This window comes from Trichosurus vulpecula, chromosome 7, assembly GCF_011100635.1.
Source record: "Trichosurus vulpecula isolate mTriVul1 chromosome 7, mTriVul1.pri, whole genome shotgun sequence".
In the NCBI taxonomy this organism is placed as follows: Eukaryota; Metazoa; Chordata; class Mammalia; order Diprotodontia; family Phalangeridae; genus Trichosurus; species Trichosurus vulpecula.
Window position 1 is genome coordinate 29752469 of NC_050579.1, and position 18651 is coordinate 29771119.

Sequence of the window (18651 nt, forward strand, 5' to 3'; positions counted from 1 at the left end):
ACAGAGCTTGGAGGGTCATGGGAGGGGGAGGTGGGGAGATGGGTTATAATATTTCAGAGACAAGTATGAGCAATAATAGCTTGAGGAATGAGGAAGTGCCAACAACTAGGGGGACAGTGGCAGGCAGGCAGAGCTCAGCTTTGAATGAACTCAGATTAATAAGGAGGCCAAAGAGAAAGGAAGGGGTCTAGGCCAGGTGGCAAGAAATCATATGCCACGTTCTGGCAAACAGCAGAGCCATCATTTTGACTGCCACTTTGAGCGGGGCATGAAGGTAAAGTAATGTGCATTGAGCCTGACAAAGTTGGGGTGAGGCAGATCAGAGAGGGGTTTCAAAGGCTAAATATCCTGGAGGCAGTAGGGAACCCCTGAGAATGAGAGAAATCTGACCAGACTCATGCTTCCACAGTGTTCTTTGGCTGGTCGTGTAGCAGGTGGATTTGGGTGGAGTGGGCAAAGAGTAGAGGCTGGGGTTGGTTCCCCTCCTAGGAGGAAGATGAGGACTGCCTGAGTGAATGTGCAGAGAAGGAAGGGGTTTGGGAAGGAGCATCAACAGGGGAAGACTAGAGTCCAGCTTCACAGTTGCTGGAAGGGTGGCGGTGCCCCAGTAGACATGGAAAGACACTTGGGAACAGGCCAGGGTAGGATGGAAGGGCTGAGGAAGAGAGGGAGGGAGGGAGTTCTGTCCATGGGGAGTTTGAGATCTGGTTGGTGATGTCTAGTGGGCCACGGGAGCTCAGGAGTGTGGTGAGGGTAGCAGATACAGGTCTGAGAGTCATCACAATAGAGATGACAGCTGAACTCTTGTAGAGAGATTAGAGATAAGGCCTAGGACTGAGCCCTATAAACATGCTTGTTTGCATATCCAGTAAAGGAAACAGGGTTCTCTCCTGCACTAGGAACCAGCTCCTCCTTTTTCCAATCCCATCCCCTTGTGGAATCAATTCAGCTCTACATTTGTCCATTACACTCAAATTCTTGCTCCCTGCATCGTATCCCACCATGAGCCATGCAGTCAAGCCCCAACCTCACAGTACTTTCACTCCCTATCTCATTTATTCATTCAGTCTTATCCATATGCTGCTGAACTGAGCTGGCAGAAGCCCCCAAACCATGCTTACTGCATCCATTACTAATGTGTGTTACTGTTTCAACAGTCCGGCTAGCAGCTTCTGTGGGGGTGTAAGATCCACCCACAGCCAGCACCCAGAAAGCTGCCAACAGCACAGGTTCTTTTGATCTACTTAACTAAGGAAAGCAGTGAAGGGGTTGACAAGTTTCTTCAATCCAGCATACAGACAGCATTCACTTAGTTCAGAGGAAAAAGCCAGCACCCTGAACTTCAGAATAAAATACAAACGAATTACAAACATCAACAGACAGACCTTGTCTGATTCAAATCCCAGTACATAGTTACCAGAGTTCAACAAAGTCTCAGCATCTGGGTTTACAAGCTGGAGGGCTCCTTAGCTACAGCTGCCCGGAATCTCCTCATCAACACCATCTTGAGAGCCCTGCACCAATAAGTATGGCTCAATGAAATACACTGAATTACTCAAAACAAAAGCCAAACTCTTCAAGGGCACTTGTTGAACTAAGTGCTAAGGAGCCCATTTTGCTTACCAACACACTAGTGTGTTGGTAAGCAAAATGGCCTTTGTTTTCTTTGAGTAATCCTTGCTAGGTGCTAAGCCCCAGGCCCAAATCCCTATTAGGTGTGGAACCTATGTGGGTATGGATTGGTGACTGGGGTGTGGTCCAAGGTGGGGCTGGCTAAGGAGAGGTGCTAACTCCAGAGCCATGCCCTATTAGGTGTTAACCTAATCTATGTGGATGTGAACCTCCCAGGGTCCTAAGGGGAGGGGCCAACTCAAGAACCAATCACCAGGGCCTAAGCTCTGGTGATTCAGATGATGTTTGATGGTGTCTGAAGCCCTATAAGAAGGGAGGACAAAGCCATTTGTGCGGGGCTCTGGAGGTGGTGTTGATGAGGAGACTCCGGGCAGCTGTAGCTAAGGAGCCCTCCAGCTTGTAAACCCAGATGCTGAGACTTTGTTGAACTCTGGTAACTGTGTGTTGGGTTTGAATCAGACAAGGTCTGTCTGTTGATGTTTGTAATTCGTTTGTATTTTGTTCTGAAGTTCAGGGTGCTGGCTTTTTCCTCTGAACTAAGTGAATGATATTTGTATGCTGAATTAAAGTAAGCTTGTCAACCCCTTCACCTTGCTTTCCTTAGTTAAGCAGATCAAAAGAACCTGTGCTGTTGGCAGCTTTCTGGGTGCTGGCTGTGGGTGGATCTTACACCCCCACAGAAGCTGCTAGCCAGATTGTTGAAACAGTTACAGAATCTTAACTGGGGCCTTCCTTCAGAAACACAGTCCTTTTACATCTCTAATTATTCACTGTTCCACTCACTTCAGTGGCTATTCCAAACCTTTTCCTCCCAACTAAACCTTCCAGATCACCCCATATCACCTCCCCTCAGCTGAGGGCTTCCTCTCTTCCTCATCTCATGTCCCTCAGACATCTCTCCTTCCTGGCAAATCTTTGGATCTCATCCTTTCCTCTCTTCTCCAGAAGATTGCCCCTTCTACCTTTCCTCCTCTCTCTTTACTCTTTAATATCTCTCTGTCTCCTTGTTCCTTATGAGCTTCCAAGCACACCTATGTCTGTTTCTTCCGTCTAAAAGGTCCTCCTTTGATCTACTGTGCCAGCCCTTGGTCATTCTCTCTCTGCCCCTTCTTGGCTATACTCTTGAGAAAGCTGACTACAGTAAGAGTTTCCACTTCTTTTCCTCTCACTCACTTCTAATCCTCTGCCACTTGACTTCCAGCTTCCCCATTCGGCCAAAATTGCTCTCTCTGAAGTTGCCAGTCTCTCAGTTGCCAAATCCAATGGTCTTTTCTCAGTCCTTATCCTTCTTTACCTCACCTGCAGCCTTTGCTACCCTCACGTCACTCCTGAGCTACTACTAACTTTCTTCTTGGACCAAGTTTCTTCTCACTTGGCTCCATCCCTTCCTCGGCTGCCAGGGTCATTTTCCTAAAGCACAAGTCCCACCATGTCACTCAGTAAACTTCAGTGCCTTTTTGTATTTTGGGTTACTTTTTCCCCCTAAAATCCCCAATAACCCTGCAGATAAGTCCTTGGGTCTGGTCACCGATATCCCCAGGGTCAGCCTTTAGTGACAGAGCTGTGCTGCAGACCCCATGCCTAGATTTCCAGACTGTCTTGTCATTACACCAGGCAGTGATGTTTGTTTCTCAGTTCCTTTTCTGTAAATTCAGGATAAGTCCAAATAACTTTCCATATATGAGTTAGCATCAGTAGATTATACTCTTTTCTTTAGTACTGTCATAATAACCATCACAAGTAAATTATATAGACTAATATGAATATAGGGGAAATAGCTGTAAGCTTCTCTTTAATGAGAATGAACCTTTCTAAACTTTCCTTTACTCTTTATTTCTGATTCCAGAATGTTTCCTATGGATTCCAAGCCTTCACTGTTAAACCCTGCTGGATCTGTATTAGTCTCTTCTCCCATAAAACCAGCTACAATGGACCTCCAACAGCTTCATCATCGAGCTGCTGTCATCCCACCAATGGTAAGTCCTCAGTGCTATCTAGCTAGGGTTTGAAGTAAGTTATATTAAATTTCCATTTCTTTTATTTGAAGGACTTTAATTGTAGTACTTGTGAGAAAGGAAAACTCAGTTCAGAATGTCCTCTTCTTTCATTCCCATAGGTTTTGTGTTTTCTTATTGTGTGATTATGGGTCGGGGGGTTGGAGGTGTACAGTGTCCAAGTTTGAGTGGCAGAAACTCTTTAACAGGTAGAGGAAGAAGAATGACAGAATTTTGTCCTCATTGTAACATACCCACAAGTAGTCATATATAGCCTTTCCTTGAAGGCCTCCATTGAGTGGGAGCCTGTCCTCTCCCAGGGCATCCCCTTCTACTTTGGGACAGTTGAAATTGTTAGGAAGTTTTTCCTGATGCCAAGCAGAAATTTGCCTTGTTACAACTTTCAGTTGCTCCGGATTTCTTCCCTATTGGGCCATATAGAACAGATGTAATGCTTCTTCTTACATGATAGCCCTTCAGATATTTGCAAATGGCTGTCGTATAGCCCTTGGTGAAACCCAGCCTCCCCTCCCTTCCCTGGGGACCATCAGAGGAGAAGAATCCTGCGCTTCATTCTTTCTCTCCCTTGAACTCTGGATTTAACTTTGTGAGCAGTTCTTGACATGATCATTTTTCAGTATGTTGCTTCTTCATGGGGATGACCTTTGATATTGATTATGTCATCCTTTCCAGGTCCAGCCCTTGTCCAAATGTCAGATAGCAGAAAGAATATACTTATTAGAGCAAAAATTTTAGTAATTCCATATTCTTAAGTTCCACTTTGTAGACACAGTGCTTCCTAATCTTTAGGGTTTACTTTTGAAGGTAGTATTTAGTATTAAATTTTTTTTTATCCCTTTCAAAATTCAAATTTTGCTTTTTTTAAAAAAGTAATAATTTGGGGACATTGCTATAATGAGTGATTCACAAAATTCTGCTCCATACTTAGCATGGGGTGGAGATTGTGCCCCCTTTGTACAACATTGGTTACTTGAGGAGACTCCTTAGCACATGTACTCCATTTTCATTGCAGGTCTCCTGCGCCCCCTGTAGCGTACCGGTTGGCGCCCCTGTGAGCGGCTATGCTCTTTTTCAGAGGCACATTAAAGCCATGCATGAATCAGCCCTTCTGGAGGAGCGGCAGAGACAAGAACAGCTTGATCCAGAGTGTCGACGTTCTGCGAGTCCAAACGTTGAATGGGAAGGTAGGTTTGATGCACCAGGGACATATACTACACTCCACCCCACCCCCTGGAAACTAAACCACAGAAGGAGTCAAAATGAGCTTTGTAGATGGCAGCCCCATAGTTACACCCTAGGTGTTTTATAAACCATCATCAAAAACAAATGGGTTATTGCTCCATCTTATTGGACAAATAAAATTCCTAGAATCGAACCTGAAAACTTGCACCTCAGAAAAAATGAATAGCATTTTCTATTCCTGAAATTGAAATGTAAAAGGAATTATTAAGGAATAGTTATATCTACTAAAAATGAGATAATATTTTCACAATGTTAAATCCTGTCTAATTCTTAATTTGAATCTTTTGAGTGTTTTACCAAAACTATGCTTATAGCCTCTACTTCTTCCAAATTATAAGAGCAAATAAGGATTCAGCTCAGCATCGAACATCCCAGATAAAAATGGTTTGCAATCTGAAATGTTTACATCTGATTTAAGTGATTTGAGTTTGTGCACAACCCCAGAATCAGGTCTCCTTTTGTGTTTTTGAAAGAAGTCCCATCTCCCACATTTACTCTTTGTGGCAAAAGCCATCATATGATTCTGCATTGAATCAAGAATGAAGCATTAGAGCTGCTGATAAGATCTGGTTCTTGGTCATTGTACACGCCCTCTGAGCATCATGTAATTTGGTAGAATAGGATTTTAGAAAATCTGTGGTGAGCAGTTTCCTCTTTATCTGGATGTTTCACAGGCCCTTTGGGAAGGTTTTGTGTATGTAAATAAGAGCTGTCAGCTTTAGAGTGACAAACTTGTGAAAAACTATGTAATGCAAAACAGCATTTCTAATATGTAGCCATCTTGCTTTTTCCTTCCTTTAAATAATAAGGATGAATGTCTTGCCAAAATTTGTTATAGTAAAGTGCCAAAAAGCAGTTATATTTTGGGTTGTATGCACAGGCCTTCTCAAGCTATCTCTTCATCATTTTAAAATGAGGGAGAAACAAGCCAGGGGGAGTTGGAGCAGTGGCATCTTTTGAATCCAAGATCTGCTTTCCAAATGAAAATGTCCCCATCTTGTGGGATTTGAGGATACTGCCATTCAAGATCATTTTGACCATGTTGCATTTTTCCCAACTACAGACACATGTATTGTCCTTGTTAATAGAGCATTCCAACTCGAAAAATACCTGTTAATAAAGATTTTATTGAACTAGAATCTTTGATTTAACAGTCATTGCTTCCTGCATAATAGATATGATGAAGGAGCAAGCAGGAAATTGAGTTTGTAAACTTATTACTTTTAAGTGGCTTAGGATAAATTGTGGAAACCTTTTAGTACGTTTATCATCCAAAATGGTTACACATATTGGACTCATAATATTCTACTTTAGAATAAACAAGTTAAAAAGTTTTGCATGTGATTGAAATTTACTCATAAGAAATAAGAGCTACCTTCTCCATGAGGGAAAAGATTTGAGATGCCCAAGAGAAACTGGGGCCTCCACCATTTTGTCTTGTCTGGTTTTTTTTCCCCCAAATAAATATATTTGGTTGAATCTTGAGGCTGGATCTGAATGTTACAACTAATTCAAACAGAAACCAAAAGTTACAAGTTTAAAAAATGTAAATTCTAGTTCGACTGCTCAGTAATCCCCATACATGTAGGGCTGTTTTGGCTGATACTGGAATTTTCATGATTCTACCATTGGTGTCAGCCCCTTGACAGTAATCCATCAGTGTGGTTTGGGCTCCCCACAGGCTTAAGCAGCCAGCCCAACTGAACCAGAAAATTGTATCACCGTTCAGTTCATTCATCCATCCAGTATACTCCCCCAAATCTTCTGAGTCCAATTTCTTTCCATTATAGTCAGTTTATCAAAGGCAGTCTAAAAATTCATTTTAAAAATTACAATGAAGGCAGGCCATTTACATGAAATGTCTAAGGTAAATGACAAGTAATGATGTAACTTTATAATTAGGGAACCCAGGAGAATTTTGACAAAATGACTCACCATAGAAAACAGTATCAGCCAGCATTTCTCTCTCCTTTTAAAGTTTACAAAGCATTTTGCACAGATTCTCATTTGATCCTTACAACCACCCTTGTGAGGGAGAGCCACACATACATTATTACACTCATTTGCAGATGGTTGTCTACCAGATGCCACCTAGCTAGAAATGGCTGGGCCAGGATTGGAGAGGAGGCCTTTTAAGACCCAGTCCACCACTCACTGTCTATTGCAACATGATTTTCCTGTGTGATTAATTTTATTTATTCTAAAAGGTACACTTCTTTAGGTTTGGGGGACTTGTTTTTCCCTTTCCTTTTCAAAGTTGCTTATGTACACACACACACAGTCACACATAATAAAGTAGTAGGAAGCATCAGGTTGTCAGGACTAAGCCAAAGTGCAATCAGCATTTCCTAAGTGTCTGATCTATGTATTTTATGGTGTGATTTTTCTGTTCAATTATCATATTAGATTTTTCCATAAACATCTAAGGCTGCTTCAACTCAGCAGCCTAGGAATGCCATCTCACTTGGAGGTTCTTTAAAAAACTCTTCTTGTAAAGTTTTAGCTGGTTCACCTACACTCGGCTACTCCAGCCACAAGCTCTTTCTTGCCCTTTTCTTTTCTATTGTCATTCATTTCTGAAGCGAGGCATAGTCCAGTTCGGCTCCTTACTCACCTGTGTCTAAAACTGGGATATGTCAGGAAATTAACTATTTTAAACTTAATTGGTCCTATCCTGAAATTAGAGAGGGTAAAATGGTTAAAAAAAAAGTCAGTTTTAAGGAAGATTCTTGGTAGTTGAGATGCAGGTTTCCATTGAAGTCTGTTTTTGTTAGAAGGCTCTTAAAAATAAACAGTAAATCCTGTGAAAAGTGTAAGTGATGATAGGTGCTGGTGTAGGCTGACTGATACTAAAATTACTGTAGCTGAATTTTGCATTTAAACCGAATGAATATGCAAGTACTAGAAGAAAATCTGTTGGCACAAAATCTCTGCCAGCCTTCTAAACTTGAATTTGTAGCCTGTTAATGCCCTTTTACATTTGGTTACATTTAAATATTCTGGTCTCAATTAGTTTTAGCTTCTATTTTTAAAAGTCAGGTGTTGATTTTGTTGACTTAGCTCAGTTTATATCCAAGAGTTTATGCCTTTCTAAAATTATCTAAAGATACGCTTAATTTAAATGATATAAAAGGCCTGCGTTAACAGGTTGCCTTTGAGATAGTTGGAGCTTCCCAAGCCCTGCAGACCCGCCATCTGAGGTGCTTGGTGGTGTGGTGCTGGTGTTGGTACCATAGTCTCAGGTTCCGATATAATTGCTGCATTTGCAAATCTTGTTGGTGTGCTACAGTTTCCTTTACCTTATGAAGAAAAGACAGCATTTTGGGTTGGTTGTGAGGACTTTGTTTTTTAGATGATTTGGAGAGTTTGAGTTTGGCTTTCCTTTTCTTGGTTTCCATCTTAGTGTGGATTTTTGTTGGGGGTGGGGTGTTTGGAGGCTTTTAGACTCTTGCTGCCATAGTTCACTTCTTAGAATAGCTGGACTGCTCCCACCCTGGATAATGTGGGCTAGGTCCTTAATATTTTAGTTTGGGGTCCTTCCCTCATTTTGGTAACTTTAACTTTCTTAGGAAAATCAGTCGCCTTTCTGCCTCATGCTGAGGTCAAACGTGCAATAGAACAGGAAGCACAGATGCAAAACCCCGCAGCAAGGTCAGCCTCACCGCATAGGCTCTCTCCAAGAGAAGGCAGTAAAGCGTCTCCACAGCCCGATAGGAGTGCCACCCGCTATAGTGTCCCGCCAGGTAAATATTGTTCATGTGCATAGTGGTTGCCAGCAATCTGCCTTCAGCTGGGAGACGTTCGTTATTTAGTAGAATTTAATGCACCTTCTTCATTCTGCACTTTCGAGACGACGTCAGTGTCTTGTTGTGAGTGGACATACCATTGAGTTTGGTTTCCCTGGCTGTCTTCAGGATAGCCACTCAGCTTTTCCTTGAAGCTTTTGTGAACTTTATGAAATCTTAAGTTATTTCAGGAGGTTTTCCAGCATCTTAGTAGGAGCTAAAGTCCTTGCCTGTTTTCCATATCCAGTAGTCTATAAAGAGGAGGTGGAAATAGTTGTACCAAAGAGTAACTGAGGCTGTTCTCAAGAAATATCCCTTTACTGTCACCTTAGTTGTAAAGTCCAGAGTAGTGATGGAGGCTTCTTAGAGAAAAGCTAAACAAAGTTTGTTCCACTGCTCAGGGTCTGGAAAGAATAGATCTGTTTAATCAACAAAAACAATCTAGATTATGTGTTTGGCCTATGAAGTTAAACATTGTTGTTGGGGACAAGGTAGTTGTGCTTTTCAGAATCACAAGTCCCTCCAGTGACCTAAATTCTGAAGGGAAAACAAGAACTCATCAGAAGGAGGTGCAGTTAGGAAATAGGGAGCACCATCCTGCACTGCAGCCGCTAATCATATTTCACTTTGGGACCAAGGCTTTTTGTGGTTAATACATTTTAGCAGACTAATAAACTGACTTTGTTTTCAAGCTTTTCTTTTTCTTTAAAAGTCCTCCAGCCTGCTCCCCATCAAGTGATAACAAGTCTCCCTGATGCAGCGAGGCTTCCAACGACCCGACCCACCAGGCCGCCTCCTCCACTCATTCCTTCTTCCAAAACCACTGTGGCCACTGAAAAACCATCATTCATTATGGGAGGATCAATCTCACAGGTAAAAGTCTTTCTTGTTAGCCTAACTAATTTTCCTATTAAACACTACTTTTTTTTTTGAGGTTTTTCTGTCTTTACTATTTAGTTACGCCTAGTAAGTAGTAATCTCCCCAAAGACCTTGTCTAGACCTAGCTTAGAAAGTGGTATATATTGCATACCCCAGAGAGAACCAAAGCGTCAGGAGTGTCGGAATGTGACCTATCATTTATTCATTTAATAAACTTTTATTAAGCCCCTCCTGTTTTCATAGCACAGTGCCAAAGGACTGGGAAGATTTAAAGTTTAAATGCAACATGGTCCCTTCCCTTAAAGAATTTATAACCTATTAGAGGATTACGATACAAACACAAATAAGTATGATATACACTGTTATAGGTTAAATCCATTCGAGTTAGAAAATGTGTAATATGAGGGGAGGCTATAAATAATGGGCATCAGGAAAGGTTTTGTGTACGAGGCAGCCTTTGCATTGTGCTTTCAATGAAGAGCAGAAATTCAGGCTTGGAAGGAGGTGGAAAGACAAAGGAAACAAGGCTAGTAGGGTGCAGTTCTGAAAGGAGGCGAGAGCTTGCATTAGATGTTAGATGGCCCTGTACCCACCCTTTGGGAGCCTCCCAGGGCAGGCTGGCTGGGGGAAGCTTCCAAGTCAGAGACGTGTTTCTGGTCTGTTCAGTGTTTAAGAGCAGAGTCCAGTGGACCAGACTGAAAAGGGAAGGAGGCCCTGATCTTGGGAATTCTTAGGAGTAGCTAAGTTCAGAGGGAGCTGAACACCTGGCAGGCACTGTCCGCCTTGACCGTCACGGAGGCTGGGGGTGGGCATGGTGGGCACACCTGGCAGTGTTGCCATTTTGCAGATGAGGAAACTAAGCTTCCTAGAGGTCATGTGACTTGCCCAGGGCCACACGCATTTGGGAAGGGTTTGAAGACAGAGTCCAGCTGAGGCCTGCCCGAGTCCAGATCCTTTGCGTTACCCCAGCACGGCCTGAACGCTACACAGAGAAAGCAGGATTTTACTTGGGTGATCATTAGTAGCCAGCAGTGATCTGTATTAGATATTCTTCCAGCACATAAGGGTGGATCAGTGGGAGAGCATAGATGTGGCAAAACCTGTTAGCTAATAATAACAATAATAATAATAATAATAATAATAATAATAATAATAATAATAATAACGGCTCATAGTTTCGTAGCACAGGCTTTGTGCCAAGCACTTTACAGTTACCTTTGATGCTTGAAACAACTCTAGGGGGTCTGCGCTATTATTGTCCCCATTCTATAGAAGAGGAAACTGAGGCAAGCAGGTGAAGTGACTTGTCCAAGGTCACACAACCGATGGGTGTCTGGGGGCAGTCTTCCTGACATCAAGCTCGGTGCTCTGCTGTGAAGGTTTAAAACCAGCAACAATCAGCTCACAGCACGCTGCCAAAGCCCAGGTTCTTCTGATCTGTGAAGGGGTTAACAAGTTTAATCCAGCATGCAAATACCATTCACTTAGTTCAGGGGGAAAAGCCAGCGCCCTGAACTTCAGAGCCAATACAAACAACTTACAAACATCGACAGGCAGACCCAACACAGTTCATAGTTACCAACATCTAAGTTCAGCCAGGAGCTCAGAACAAGGGCTGGCCCAGAGTCATGCGCACCACCACGGCTGTGGGTGAGAGCTCTGAAAAAGAGAAAGCCAACCCCTGGTTTTGTATCTTTTCAGGGTCAAGGGTAAGTCACACATGGGACTCACCCACGTGACCTGAGATCATCACAAAGAGGCGACTTAAACCCTTGTGGTCTAAAAGCCTCTGATGTCCCAAACATGCCACTCAAACCCATGTAAACTAGGCCCTGAGGCAAGGAGGTCACCAAGGACTCCCAATCTAATCAAGGAGACAAAGGCCAGACTCTTCAAGGGCACTTGGTTGAACTGAGTGCTAAGAGCCCATTTTGATGGCCAACACAGCTCTCTCCACTGTAACGCATAGCTGCCCCCATTAGGACGCTGATGAAGTGACCCAATCCTGTGATATCAGTGCCTTGTACTTAGGTTACAAACGGTGGGTATAGAGAGGGGTGGGCCTTGGCATAAGAGAAATTGCAGATAGAATCAAAGGAGTCTGTGAGAGATGGGATGCGAGAGCCGAGGAGGAGAAGAAGGAAAGAGTCACAAACAGAGCCCGAAGGTTACAGCACAAGACAGAGTGAGCGGTGGTGCTGCTGGCCCTCCCCAGATGGTGAAAACAGGCAGGCTTGGGTTTGGGGTCTGCTGCCTGTGAGGGGACCTCCTACAGGAGAGTAGTTTCCATCAGCGCTGAATGCATTGAGGTCCGTGGTGGTACAGATGTTTTGGGATGGACATCAACAGCTGCTGCCTGGCAGCTGCCAGCAAATATTAAAAAGTGGCTGCTTTGGACTAGACAGCCTCCCCAGTCCATTTGTGCTCTGTGTCTTTGTGATGATAACTCCTGCAGCATCAGTGACGCGTTGTTTATAGACCTGGAAAAGGAGTTCTTTTACAACATGGCTGCCAGGTGTGTGTAATTGCACTAATTAAGAAGGAGAGTTGTCTCTTTTTTTAAGTCCTAGAGAAGGCGGTAGGGACAGCTTCTCCTTCATAGAGTCTCAGAATCATGGAGAACACAGCCTCAAGAATTCCCCTGGAAGAAATCTATCATAACTAGAAACCCGCACAGCAGCACCAAACCTTGCTAGGTGCCCTGGGAAGCCAGCCTGCTCACTTGGTCTTTATTCTTTCAGGGAACTCCTGGTACCTATCTAACCTCTCATTGCCAACCTTCCTACACCCCAGAGCCAGCCAAGCCTTCAGTTGGGTCAATATCTCTTGGATTGCCACGGCAGCAGGAATCAACCAAGCCTGGTAAGGAGCCAAGGGCACCCACTTTGGCCCCCTAGCAAGAGCACCCCTGCCCTGTTGCTGGAGTCATAGCCTCCTTGTTTTCTTGTTTTGAACAGCTGCCTCCATGCCCTACATCAAGCAGGAGGAATTCTCACCCCGAGGTCAAACCTCCCAGCCTGAGGGCTTATTGGTCAGGGCCCAGCATGAAGGTGTTGTCAGAGGTAACACTTGTTGGGACTGGATGGGTGGAGAAATGTTATTTTTTCAGGAAGATGAGAGAAGTAGTCCTAAGGAAGTGAATAAATGAGGTCAGCTGGTGGTAATGTCGACCTTTCTATTTGATAGTCTATAAACAGTGGCTTTCACTTCTCAATTCTGTTTGTATTTTAAACTTGGCTATCTGGTAGTGCTATATAGCCCTTTGTTATACATATTGAATAACTCTCCTAAAATAATTATTAGAAACCCATCATGCCCCCTCTCCCTTGATACCATAATTTTAGTTTAGGGTTATCAATATTGAATGATTTTACCTGAAAGGATATAATTTTCCCATCGATTGCATTTTGACCCAGGTACTACAGCAGCAATTCAAGAAGGAAGTATCACTCGAGGAACCCCAGCTGGCAAAGTTCCTGTTGAAAACATCCCTTCCCTTCGGGGCTCTATAACTCAGGTAATTTTATCAGTTTCTAGTTGTCTAGATGCTCTACATTGTTGAGGGCCCCAAAGCTTTCTTTGTTTCAGAATAGAATTAATATGGCCAACTCTCATTCATTCAGCTTTACAAGAAAAGTGAGTGCAATCTGTCCTCAGTTGCCTGGTGGTAGAGTCCTCACACTTCTGAACATTTTCATTGCCTTCCACTATCCACACTATCCACTTCCACAGAAGGGTCAGCACTTTGCAAATGGGCAATAACATCACAGTCAGTGCAATCCTACAAACATCCCCCCTCCTTTGTGAAATGCACTGTGTTAGGCACTGAGGATACATTCTTTTGGGGGAGACTATAGGTAAAAAGAAAATAATGTTCATAGAGTGATGGTGTGAGTAACTGGGACAACTAAAGGAGGACATGACAACTTGAGTTGTGTTTAGAAGGAAGCTTGGAATTCTGGGAGGTGCAGCTGAGGTGAGAGGAGCTTATTTCACACATGAGGGGCCCCTTCTGACAAGCCCCAAGGCTGGAGGGAGAATGTTGTATCCTCAGAATACCTGCTAGGCCTTTTGGGCTAGAACAGACTGGGCATGAAGAGGATTAAGGGGACATAAGAGTGAGAAGGTGGATGGAAACTAGACTGTGGAGGCCTAAAAAAAAAATCCTCTATAGTCGCTAAAGATGTTTGAGTATGAGGGTGCATTGGTCAGCTCTATGCTTGGCAGCTTTGAGGAGGATGTATGAGTGAGGGGAGAAACCGGAAGCAGAGAGGTCAGTTGGGAGCCTAGTCTAGTATCCACGTGAGATGTGCTAAGGCCTGGACCCAGAGCAGAAGTCGTGATGGGCTAGAAAGGGACCGTCAAGTTGAGCATGCACTAGTGTGCATGCTTGGGACATCTACAAGGTTTGGCCCCTGATTCAGAGAGGAGCTCCAGGAAGCGGGGAGAATCAGTAACACCTCCCAGACAAACTCAAGGCACACAGGGCCAGAGGCATTGTCACATATAGAAGGGCATTTTCTACACAGCCTCCCTATCAGGAGCTTGCCACTGTGGGATTGACCCTAGGCGTTTTGTATGTGCACACACAGAGGTAGAATTGGGGCGGGGGAGGGGGAGACATTATCTTACTTTTTTTTTTTTTTTTTTTGGTCTTTTTGGTTAAGGAATATGGGTTTGGTGTGTTTTTAGAAACTTTTTGGTGGGAGCTAAGACTTTGACCAGAAAGACAAGTTTATAAATTGTTTTGTGAGTTATCATATGAATTGATTTACCTTAAGAAATTCTACAGTTGTGTCCTAAGTACCAGAATTCAGACCTTTTTTATAGCTTGGTGGGCCGAATTAATTGCCAGCTGGTGATTACAAAAGATCCTTCTATCCTTGTTTTACAATGTTGGTTTGATCTGAAGATTTGAAATGAAAGCTTCAGACCCAATATAGCAAAATTCTGTTTTGGGAAATTTGGGAAACAGTGTACACAGCCCTGCTTGGGGGGCTTTTAATCTGCCTGTGCTTGTTGAACTGCCAAAGATTTCTGTGTTCTTGGTTATTCTTAGCTAGAGTGTGGGTTTTTACATGATCTTCATTGTTATGATTGAGAAAATAATGAACAAACTCCTTTAGCTCTCTTTCATCACCACTCTCTAAATCCAGTTTGTTTCAAAAAAACATTTTCAGACCTACTGTGTACCCCTAAGATGAATACCAGCCAAGAAAGGAAAAATGCTTATTTTTCCTTTAACTTGCACCAACAAGCGCTGCTTAGAAGACAGCAGATAGAATCAGGCAGGCTCATGAGCTCACTTCCCAGGGCATCCTGACCTCGGCCGAGTGGGTGCAAGAAGTCTTTGATTCAAGGCTGTGTGACTGTGGACAAGTCACTCCCCTCTCAGTAGTACGCTAGTCAATTCTCCAAAACTTGGAGTTACAGAAGAGTTTCTGATTTTCATTGGCATGGAAAATTTCCACAAAGGGCCAAAATTTGAAGGACTGAGCCCCAAACATAAGCACCCATAACACTCATGTGATATGACATACCTCTTAGAATTCATACATGTTTGCAATAAAGAATGTACATGTTACTCAAAGGTTGAAAGGCATTTTTCTTGTTGATCTAAGTAATCCAGGAGCCACCATAACCTGATGAGTGTCATAAGTGTGTTAATTCATTTCACAAACAGTCCTTGAACCCTTGCCATGGCCAAGGCGTGGTGGGAAACACAGTGAGGAATATTGTACTCCTTGCCTTCAGGGAGCCTGCAAGCCAGCAGGTGCGATGGAGTTGAGGATTTGTAATTTCGTTCAAAACTTTGCTCAAAGGTTTACAAGCCTAAAACAAGATTATCTTTCTGAGGGCCAGAGGGCAGTCATGTTACTACTGATGGGAACAGAATACAGACACACCACCCCACTTTTTAAGCAGATGCTCTCTCTGTTTGAGAATAAGCTTTAGGGTTGCCACTGCTGCCCTCTGAAGGGATGAGAATGAGAACCGGGTCTGAGCCTGTAAAAGCCATGACTTGGGGAATTCCTCGATGAGGAAACTCTCCGCCAGTGAGTCCAGCCTATGGCCAGAGAGCTGCCTAGAGCACTTGGGACTGAAGCGACTTAACCAGGGTCATTCAGACCCAGGACTTGAACCCAGGTCTTCTTGGCTCTGGGGCCAGTCCTCCATCTGCTGCACCCTGCTGCCTGTCGTTGTTATCTATAAAATATTAAATTAGAAGACATTAAAGTTTGCTCTGTCTTATGTAGTTATCCATTCAGAAAATAATCGCCTTTTTTCCTCTGGTCAGGGTACTCCAGCTCTATCCCAGCCTGGCATGCAAACAGAAACAGTGGTGAAGGGAGCGATCGCTAGACTCTCTGTGGAAGAAAACAGCCCTGAGAAGAGCCGAGATGAAGCTGTGTCCAAAGGCCATGTGATTTATGAAGGGAAGAGCGGACACGTCTTGTCCTATGATAGTGAGTATGGAATGTGCATTCCCGTCACAGCCTCTCAGGAGGGGGAGAGTCACTGGTACAGCCTTGCCGAGGAGGCTCCACTTGAGGTCAGCACTCTGGAAGCTTCCATGTGCTCCTTTGCATTCGGCACCGGTTGGTCCTGGTCCCGCCCCAGGCAAGCAGGACAAGCCTCATTGATCCCTTCTTTATGTGTCAGTCTTTCAGATGCCAAACAACAGCACTCCTGCCCCCTTTCCAGTCTTCTCTTTAGGGTTGACAACTCTCTTCCTTGGCCGGCTGCTCTTAGGGCATGGCTTGGGCTTGCTGCATGTTCACCTCGAGATTGTCCCGCTGTTCAGTGACCTTGTTAAAGTACAGTGTGCAGAGTAACAGCAGTGAGAATGCCAGCTAACATTTATAGTGGGGAGATGCTTGACTGCCTCGTTTGAGTTTGTGGTAGGAAACAGGCTAAAGAAGTTAAGAGATTTATCCCCAGTCAGGTACCTAGGAAGTGTCTTAAGGCAGGATTTGAATTCAGGTCATCCTAAGTTGCCTTCACCTTCACTATGAAACTGATTTTCTTTCACCTAAGCTTAAGACATGACTCTTATCCCTGTTAAATTTCATACTGTTAGATCCTGCTCAGTGGTCCAGCCTGTGAGGGCATTTTTGCATTCTTACATTATTATCCAACACATTAGCTATCCCTCCCAGCTTTCTGTCATTTACAGAGTTGACAGCTACCCTCTCTGACATGTGATATGTGATATCACATGTCTTTAAGTCAACAGCCAAGGGCCAAACACTGATTTCTGGCAAACTCAAAACCACCTTCCCAGTTGAAATTGGACCGTGGTTATAGCCATGCTTGTAGTAGTGCCCTCCTACATTCATTCTCCATTGCCTCCCTTGCTTCCATCTTCTGTACATGTCATAGGAAAATCTAAGTCAGTGAATCCCTGGGCTATACACACAGGCCTCTTTAGAGAGTTTCTCCTTTGCCTTCTCGATGGTTTCTTCTTATGTCTTTAGAATTTCTTTGCTGAGGGTTTCCTGTCTCCTCTGGGCTGATTTTTCCTCCTCAGGAGCTGCTTATCTCTCCTTCTTTCCTCTGCCACATCACATTCTCTTACTGTTCTGCCTCTTGACCCAGCTCTGCAGTCACCTGAGCTCTCACTTGGTTCCCAGCCTTTTTCTCTGTGTCCCCATTGAAGTGCTTTGGATTTTACCCAAAAGATTTAACTTGTTTAATGGCATTGCCTTGATAAAAAGATTATTTTTTGATATTTAGAGGCATGAAATTTTACCTGTTCTTCCATTTTAAACACCTTGACCAGGAATTATTTTTAAGGTTTATCTTTAAATTGTTTTTATAAAGTTGGTTTTATAAAAGTATCAAAAGCAAATGTTTTCTTAAAATTACCTGCAAACATCCATTTTGCATAGAAAAGTCAGATAGAGGATGATCAGATGGGAATTAGCGTACCCCCATCCATATCATCTTGGAAAACACTAGTAAAAATTAAATTCTGATTGTCTTTCCGGAATGTAAAGTGGAGAATGTTTAAGTAGCTCTAATAAAGCCAATGTATAGACTTAATTCTTGGTTGTGTTATTTGTTTATATTTGGAGAAAAGTGTGACTAGTTATTTTCTTTACATTCAGAATGTCTTGCAAGTATGAAATTACATTTTTCTGGTCTCTCCTGTACAGTTCACTGTGGGGTTTAGAGGCTCTTCGCTCTGACTGAACCTTTGCCTAATGGCCAAACTTGTTTTTACATCCTGCAGATATGAAGAATACTCGAGAGGGAACCAGGAGTCCAAGAGCTGCTCATGAAATCAGTTTAAAGAGAAGCTATGATGCCATGGAAGGAAATATCAAACAAGGGATATCATTGAGAGAGTCTCCTGTGTCAGCCCCTCTGGAAGGTATAGTATCGTGCATTTCACTACTGCTGAAGTTCAGTGAAGTGCCAGACAACATACTATAGGGCACATATTAAATGTGCAGGTGATTGTAAGGAAATCTTGGTGGAGAATGTTTTGGAAAAGTCACTATTCAAAACTAGTTCATAAGGCTTTCCTATTAAATCCATTTGAGGTGCTGCATTGTGGAGAAATTCAATTCCAGAAAACTTTCAGCACCAATGAAGTGGACAGAGCACTATGCAAAGTGCTGAGAGTAGCAGCAAGGCGAAAAGGAAGCTGCTCCTGCTCTCCAGGCCCTGAAAAGATGGTGTGTGCAGAGGCATGATTGAAAGCATTGCTGCCCAAGAACAGACAGTAGGGAATCCTGTCAAAGGACCAGCTCCTGGAGGCGTGGGAGGAGACACTGAAGGCTTTTGAGCAGTGCCATCAGCCATGATCCTCCCAAGCTTCCAAGGCTGGGGGCTCAGTGCTGCCCAGTCTTGTAGTGATGGAGCACAGAGGAGGTTCTGGGATGTGGTGGTTGCTTTTCAGTGATTCCCTTCCCAGCAGGGCCCACCTACCAGGTGCTTACAAAGGGCTGAGGGCAGTAACAGGCAGCTATAGGAAACTCACATGGTTTCATGACCTCTCACAAATAGAAAACTCTGAACTGGTAGAAGTATAAAAAGCAAGGCAAGAAATCTTTACTCTTAAAGAAGTGCTAAGTAACTAAGGGGAAGG

General features: G+C 43.5%; 1 protein-coding gene across 11 annotated transcripts in view; it reads left to right on the forward strand.

The window, feature by feature from the left end:
* The window catches only part of NCOR1 (nuclear receptor corepressor 1), a 182735-nt gene that overhangs the window by 131176 nt on the left and 32908 nt on the right, over positions 1-18651 (forward strand). For 10 of the 11 annotated variants that reach the window (XM_036765749.1, XM_036765750.1, XM_036765748.1 and 7 more), the window contains 9 exons: positions 3479-3608; positions 4660-4831; positions 8459-8632; positions 9387-9547; positions 12296-12416; positions 12512-12616; positions 12971-13071; positions 15853-16021; positions 17791-17931. In XM_036765749.1, the coding sequence (XP_036621644.1) occupies positions 3479-3608; positions 4660-4831; positions 8459-8632; positions 9387-9547; positions 12296-12416; positions 12512-12616; positions 12971-13071; positions 15853-16021; positions 17791-17931 (1274 nt within the window). The remainder of the gene's footprint in view (positions 1-3478; positions 3609-4659; positions 4832-8458; positions 8633-9386; positions 9548-12295; positions 12417-12511; positions 12617-12970; positions 13072-15852; positions 16022-17790; positions 17932-18651) is intronic. The other variant, XM_036765747.1, reaches the window with a different exon arrangement.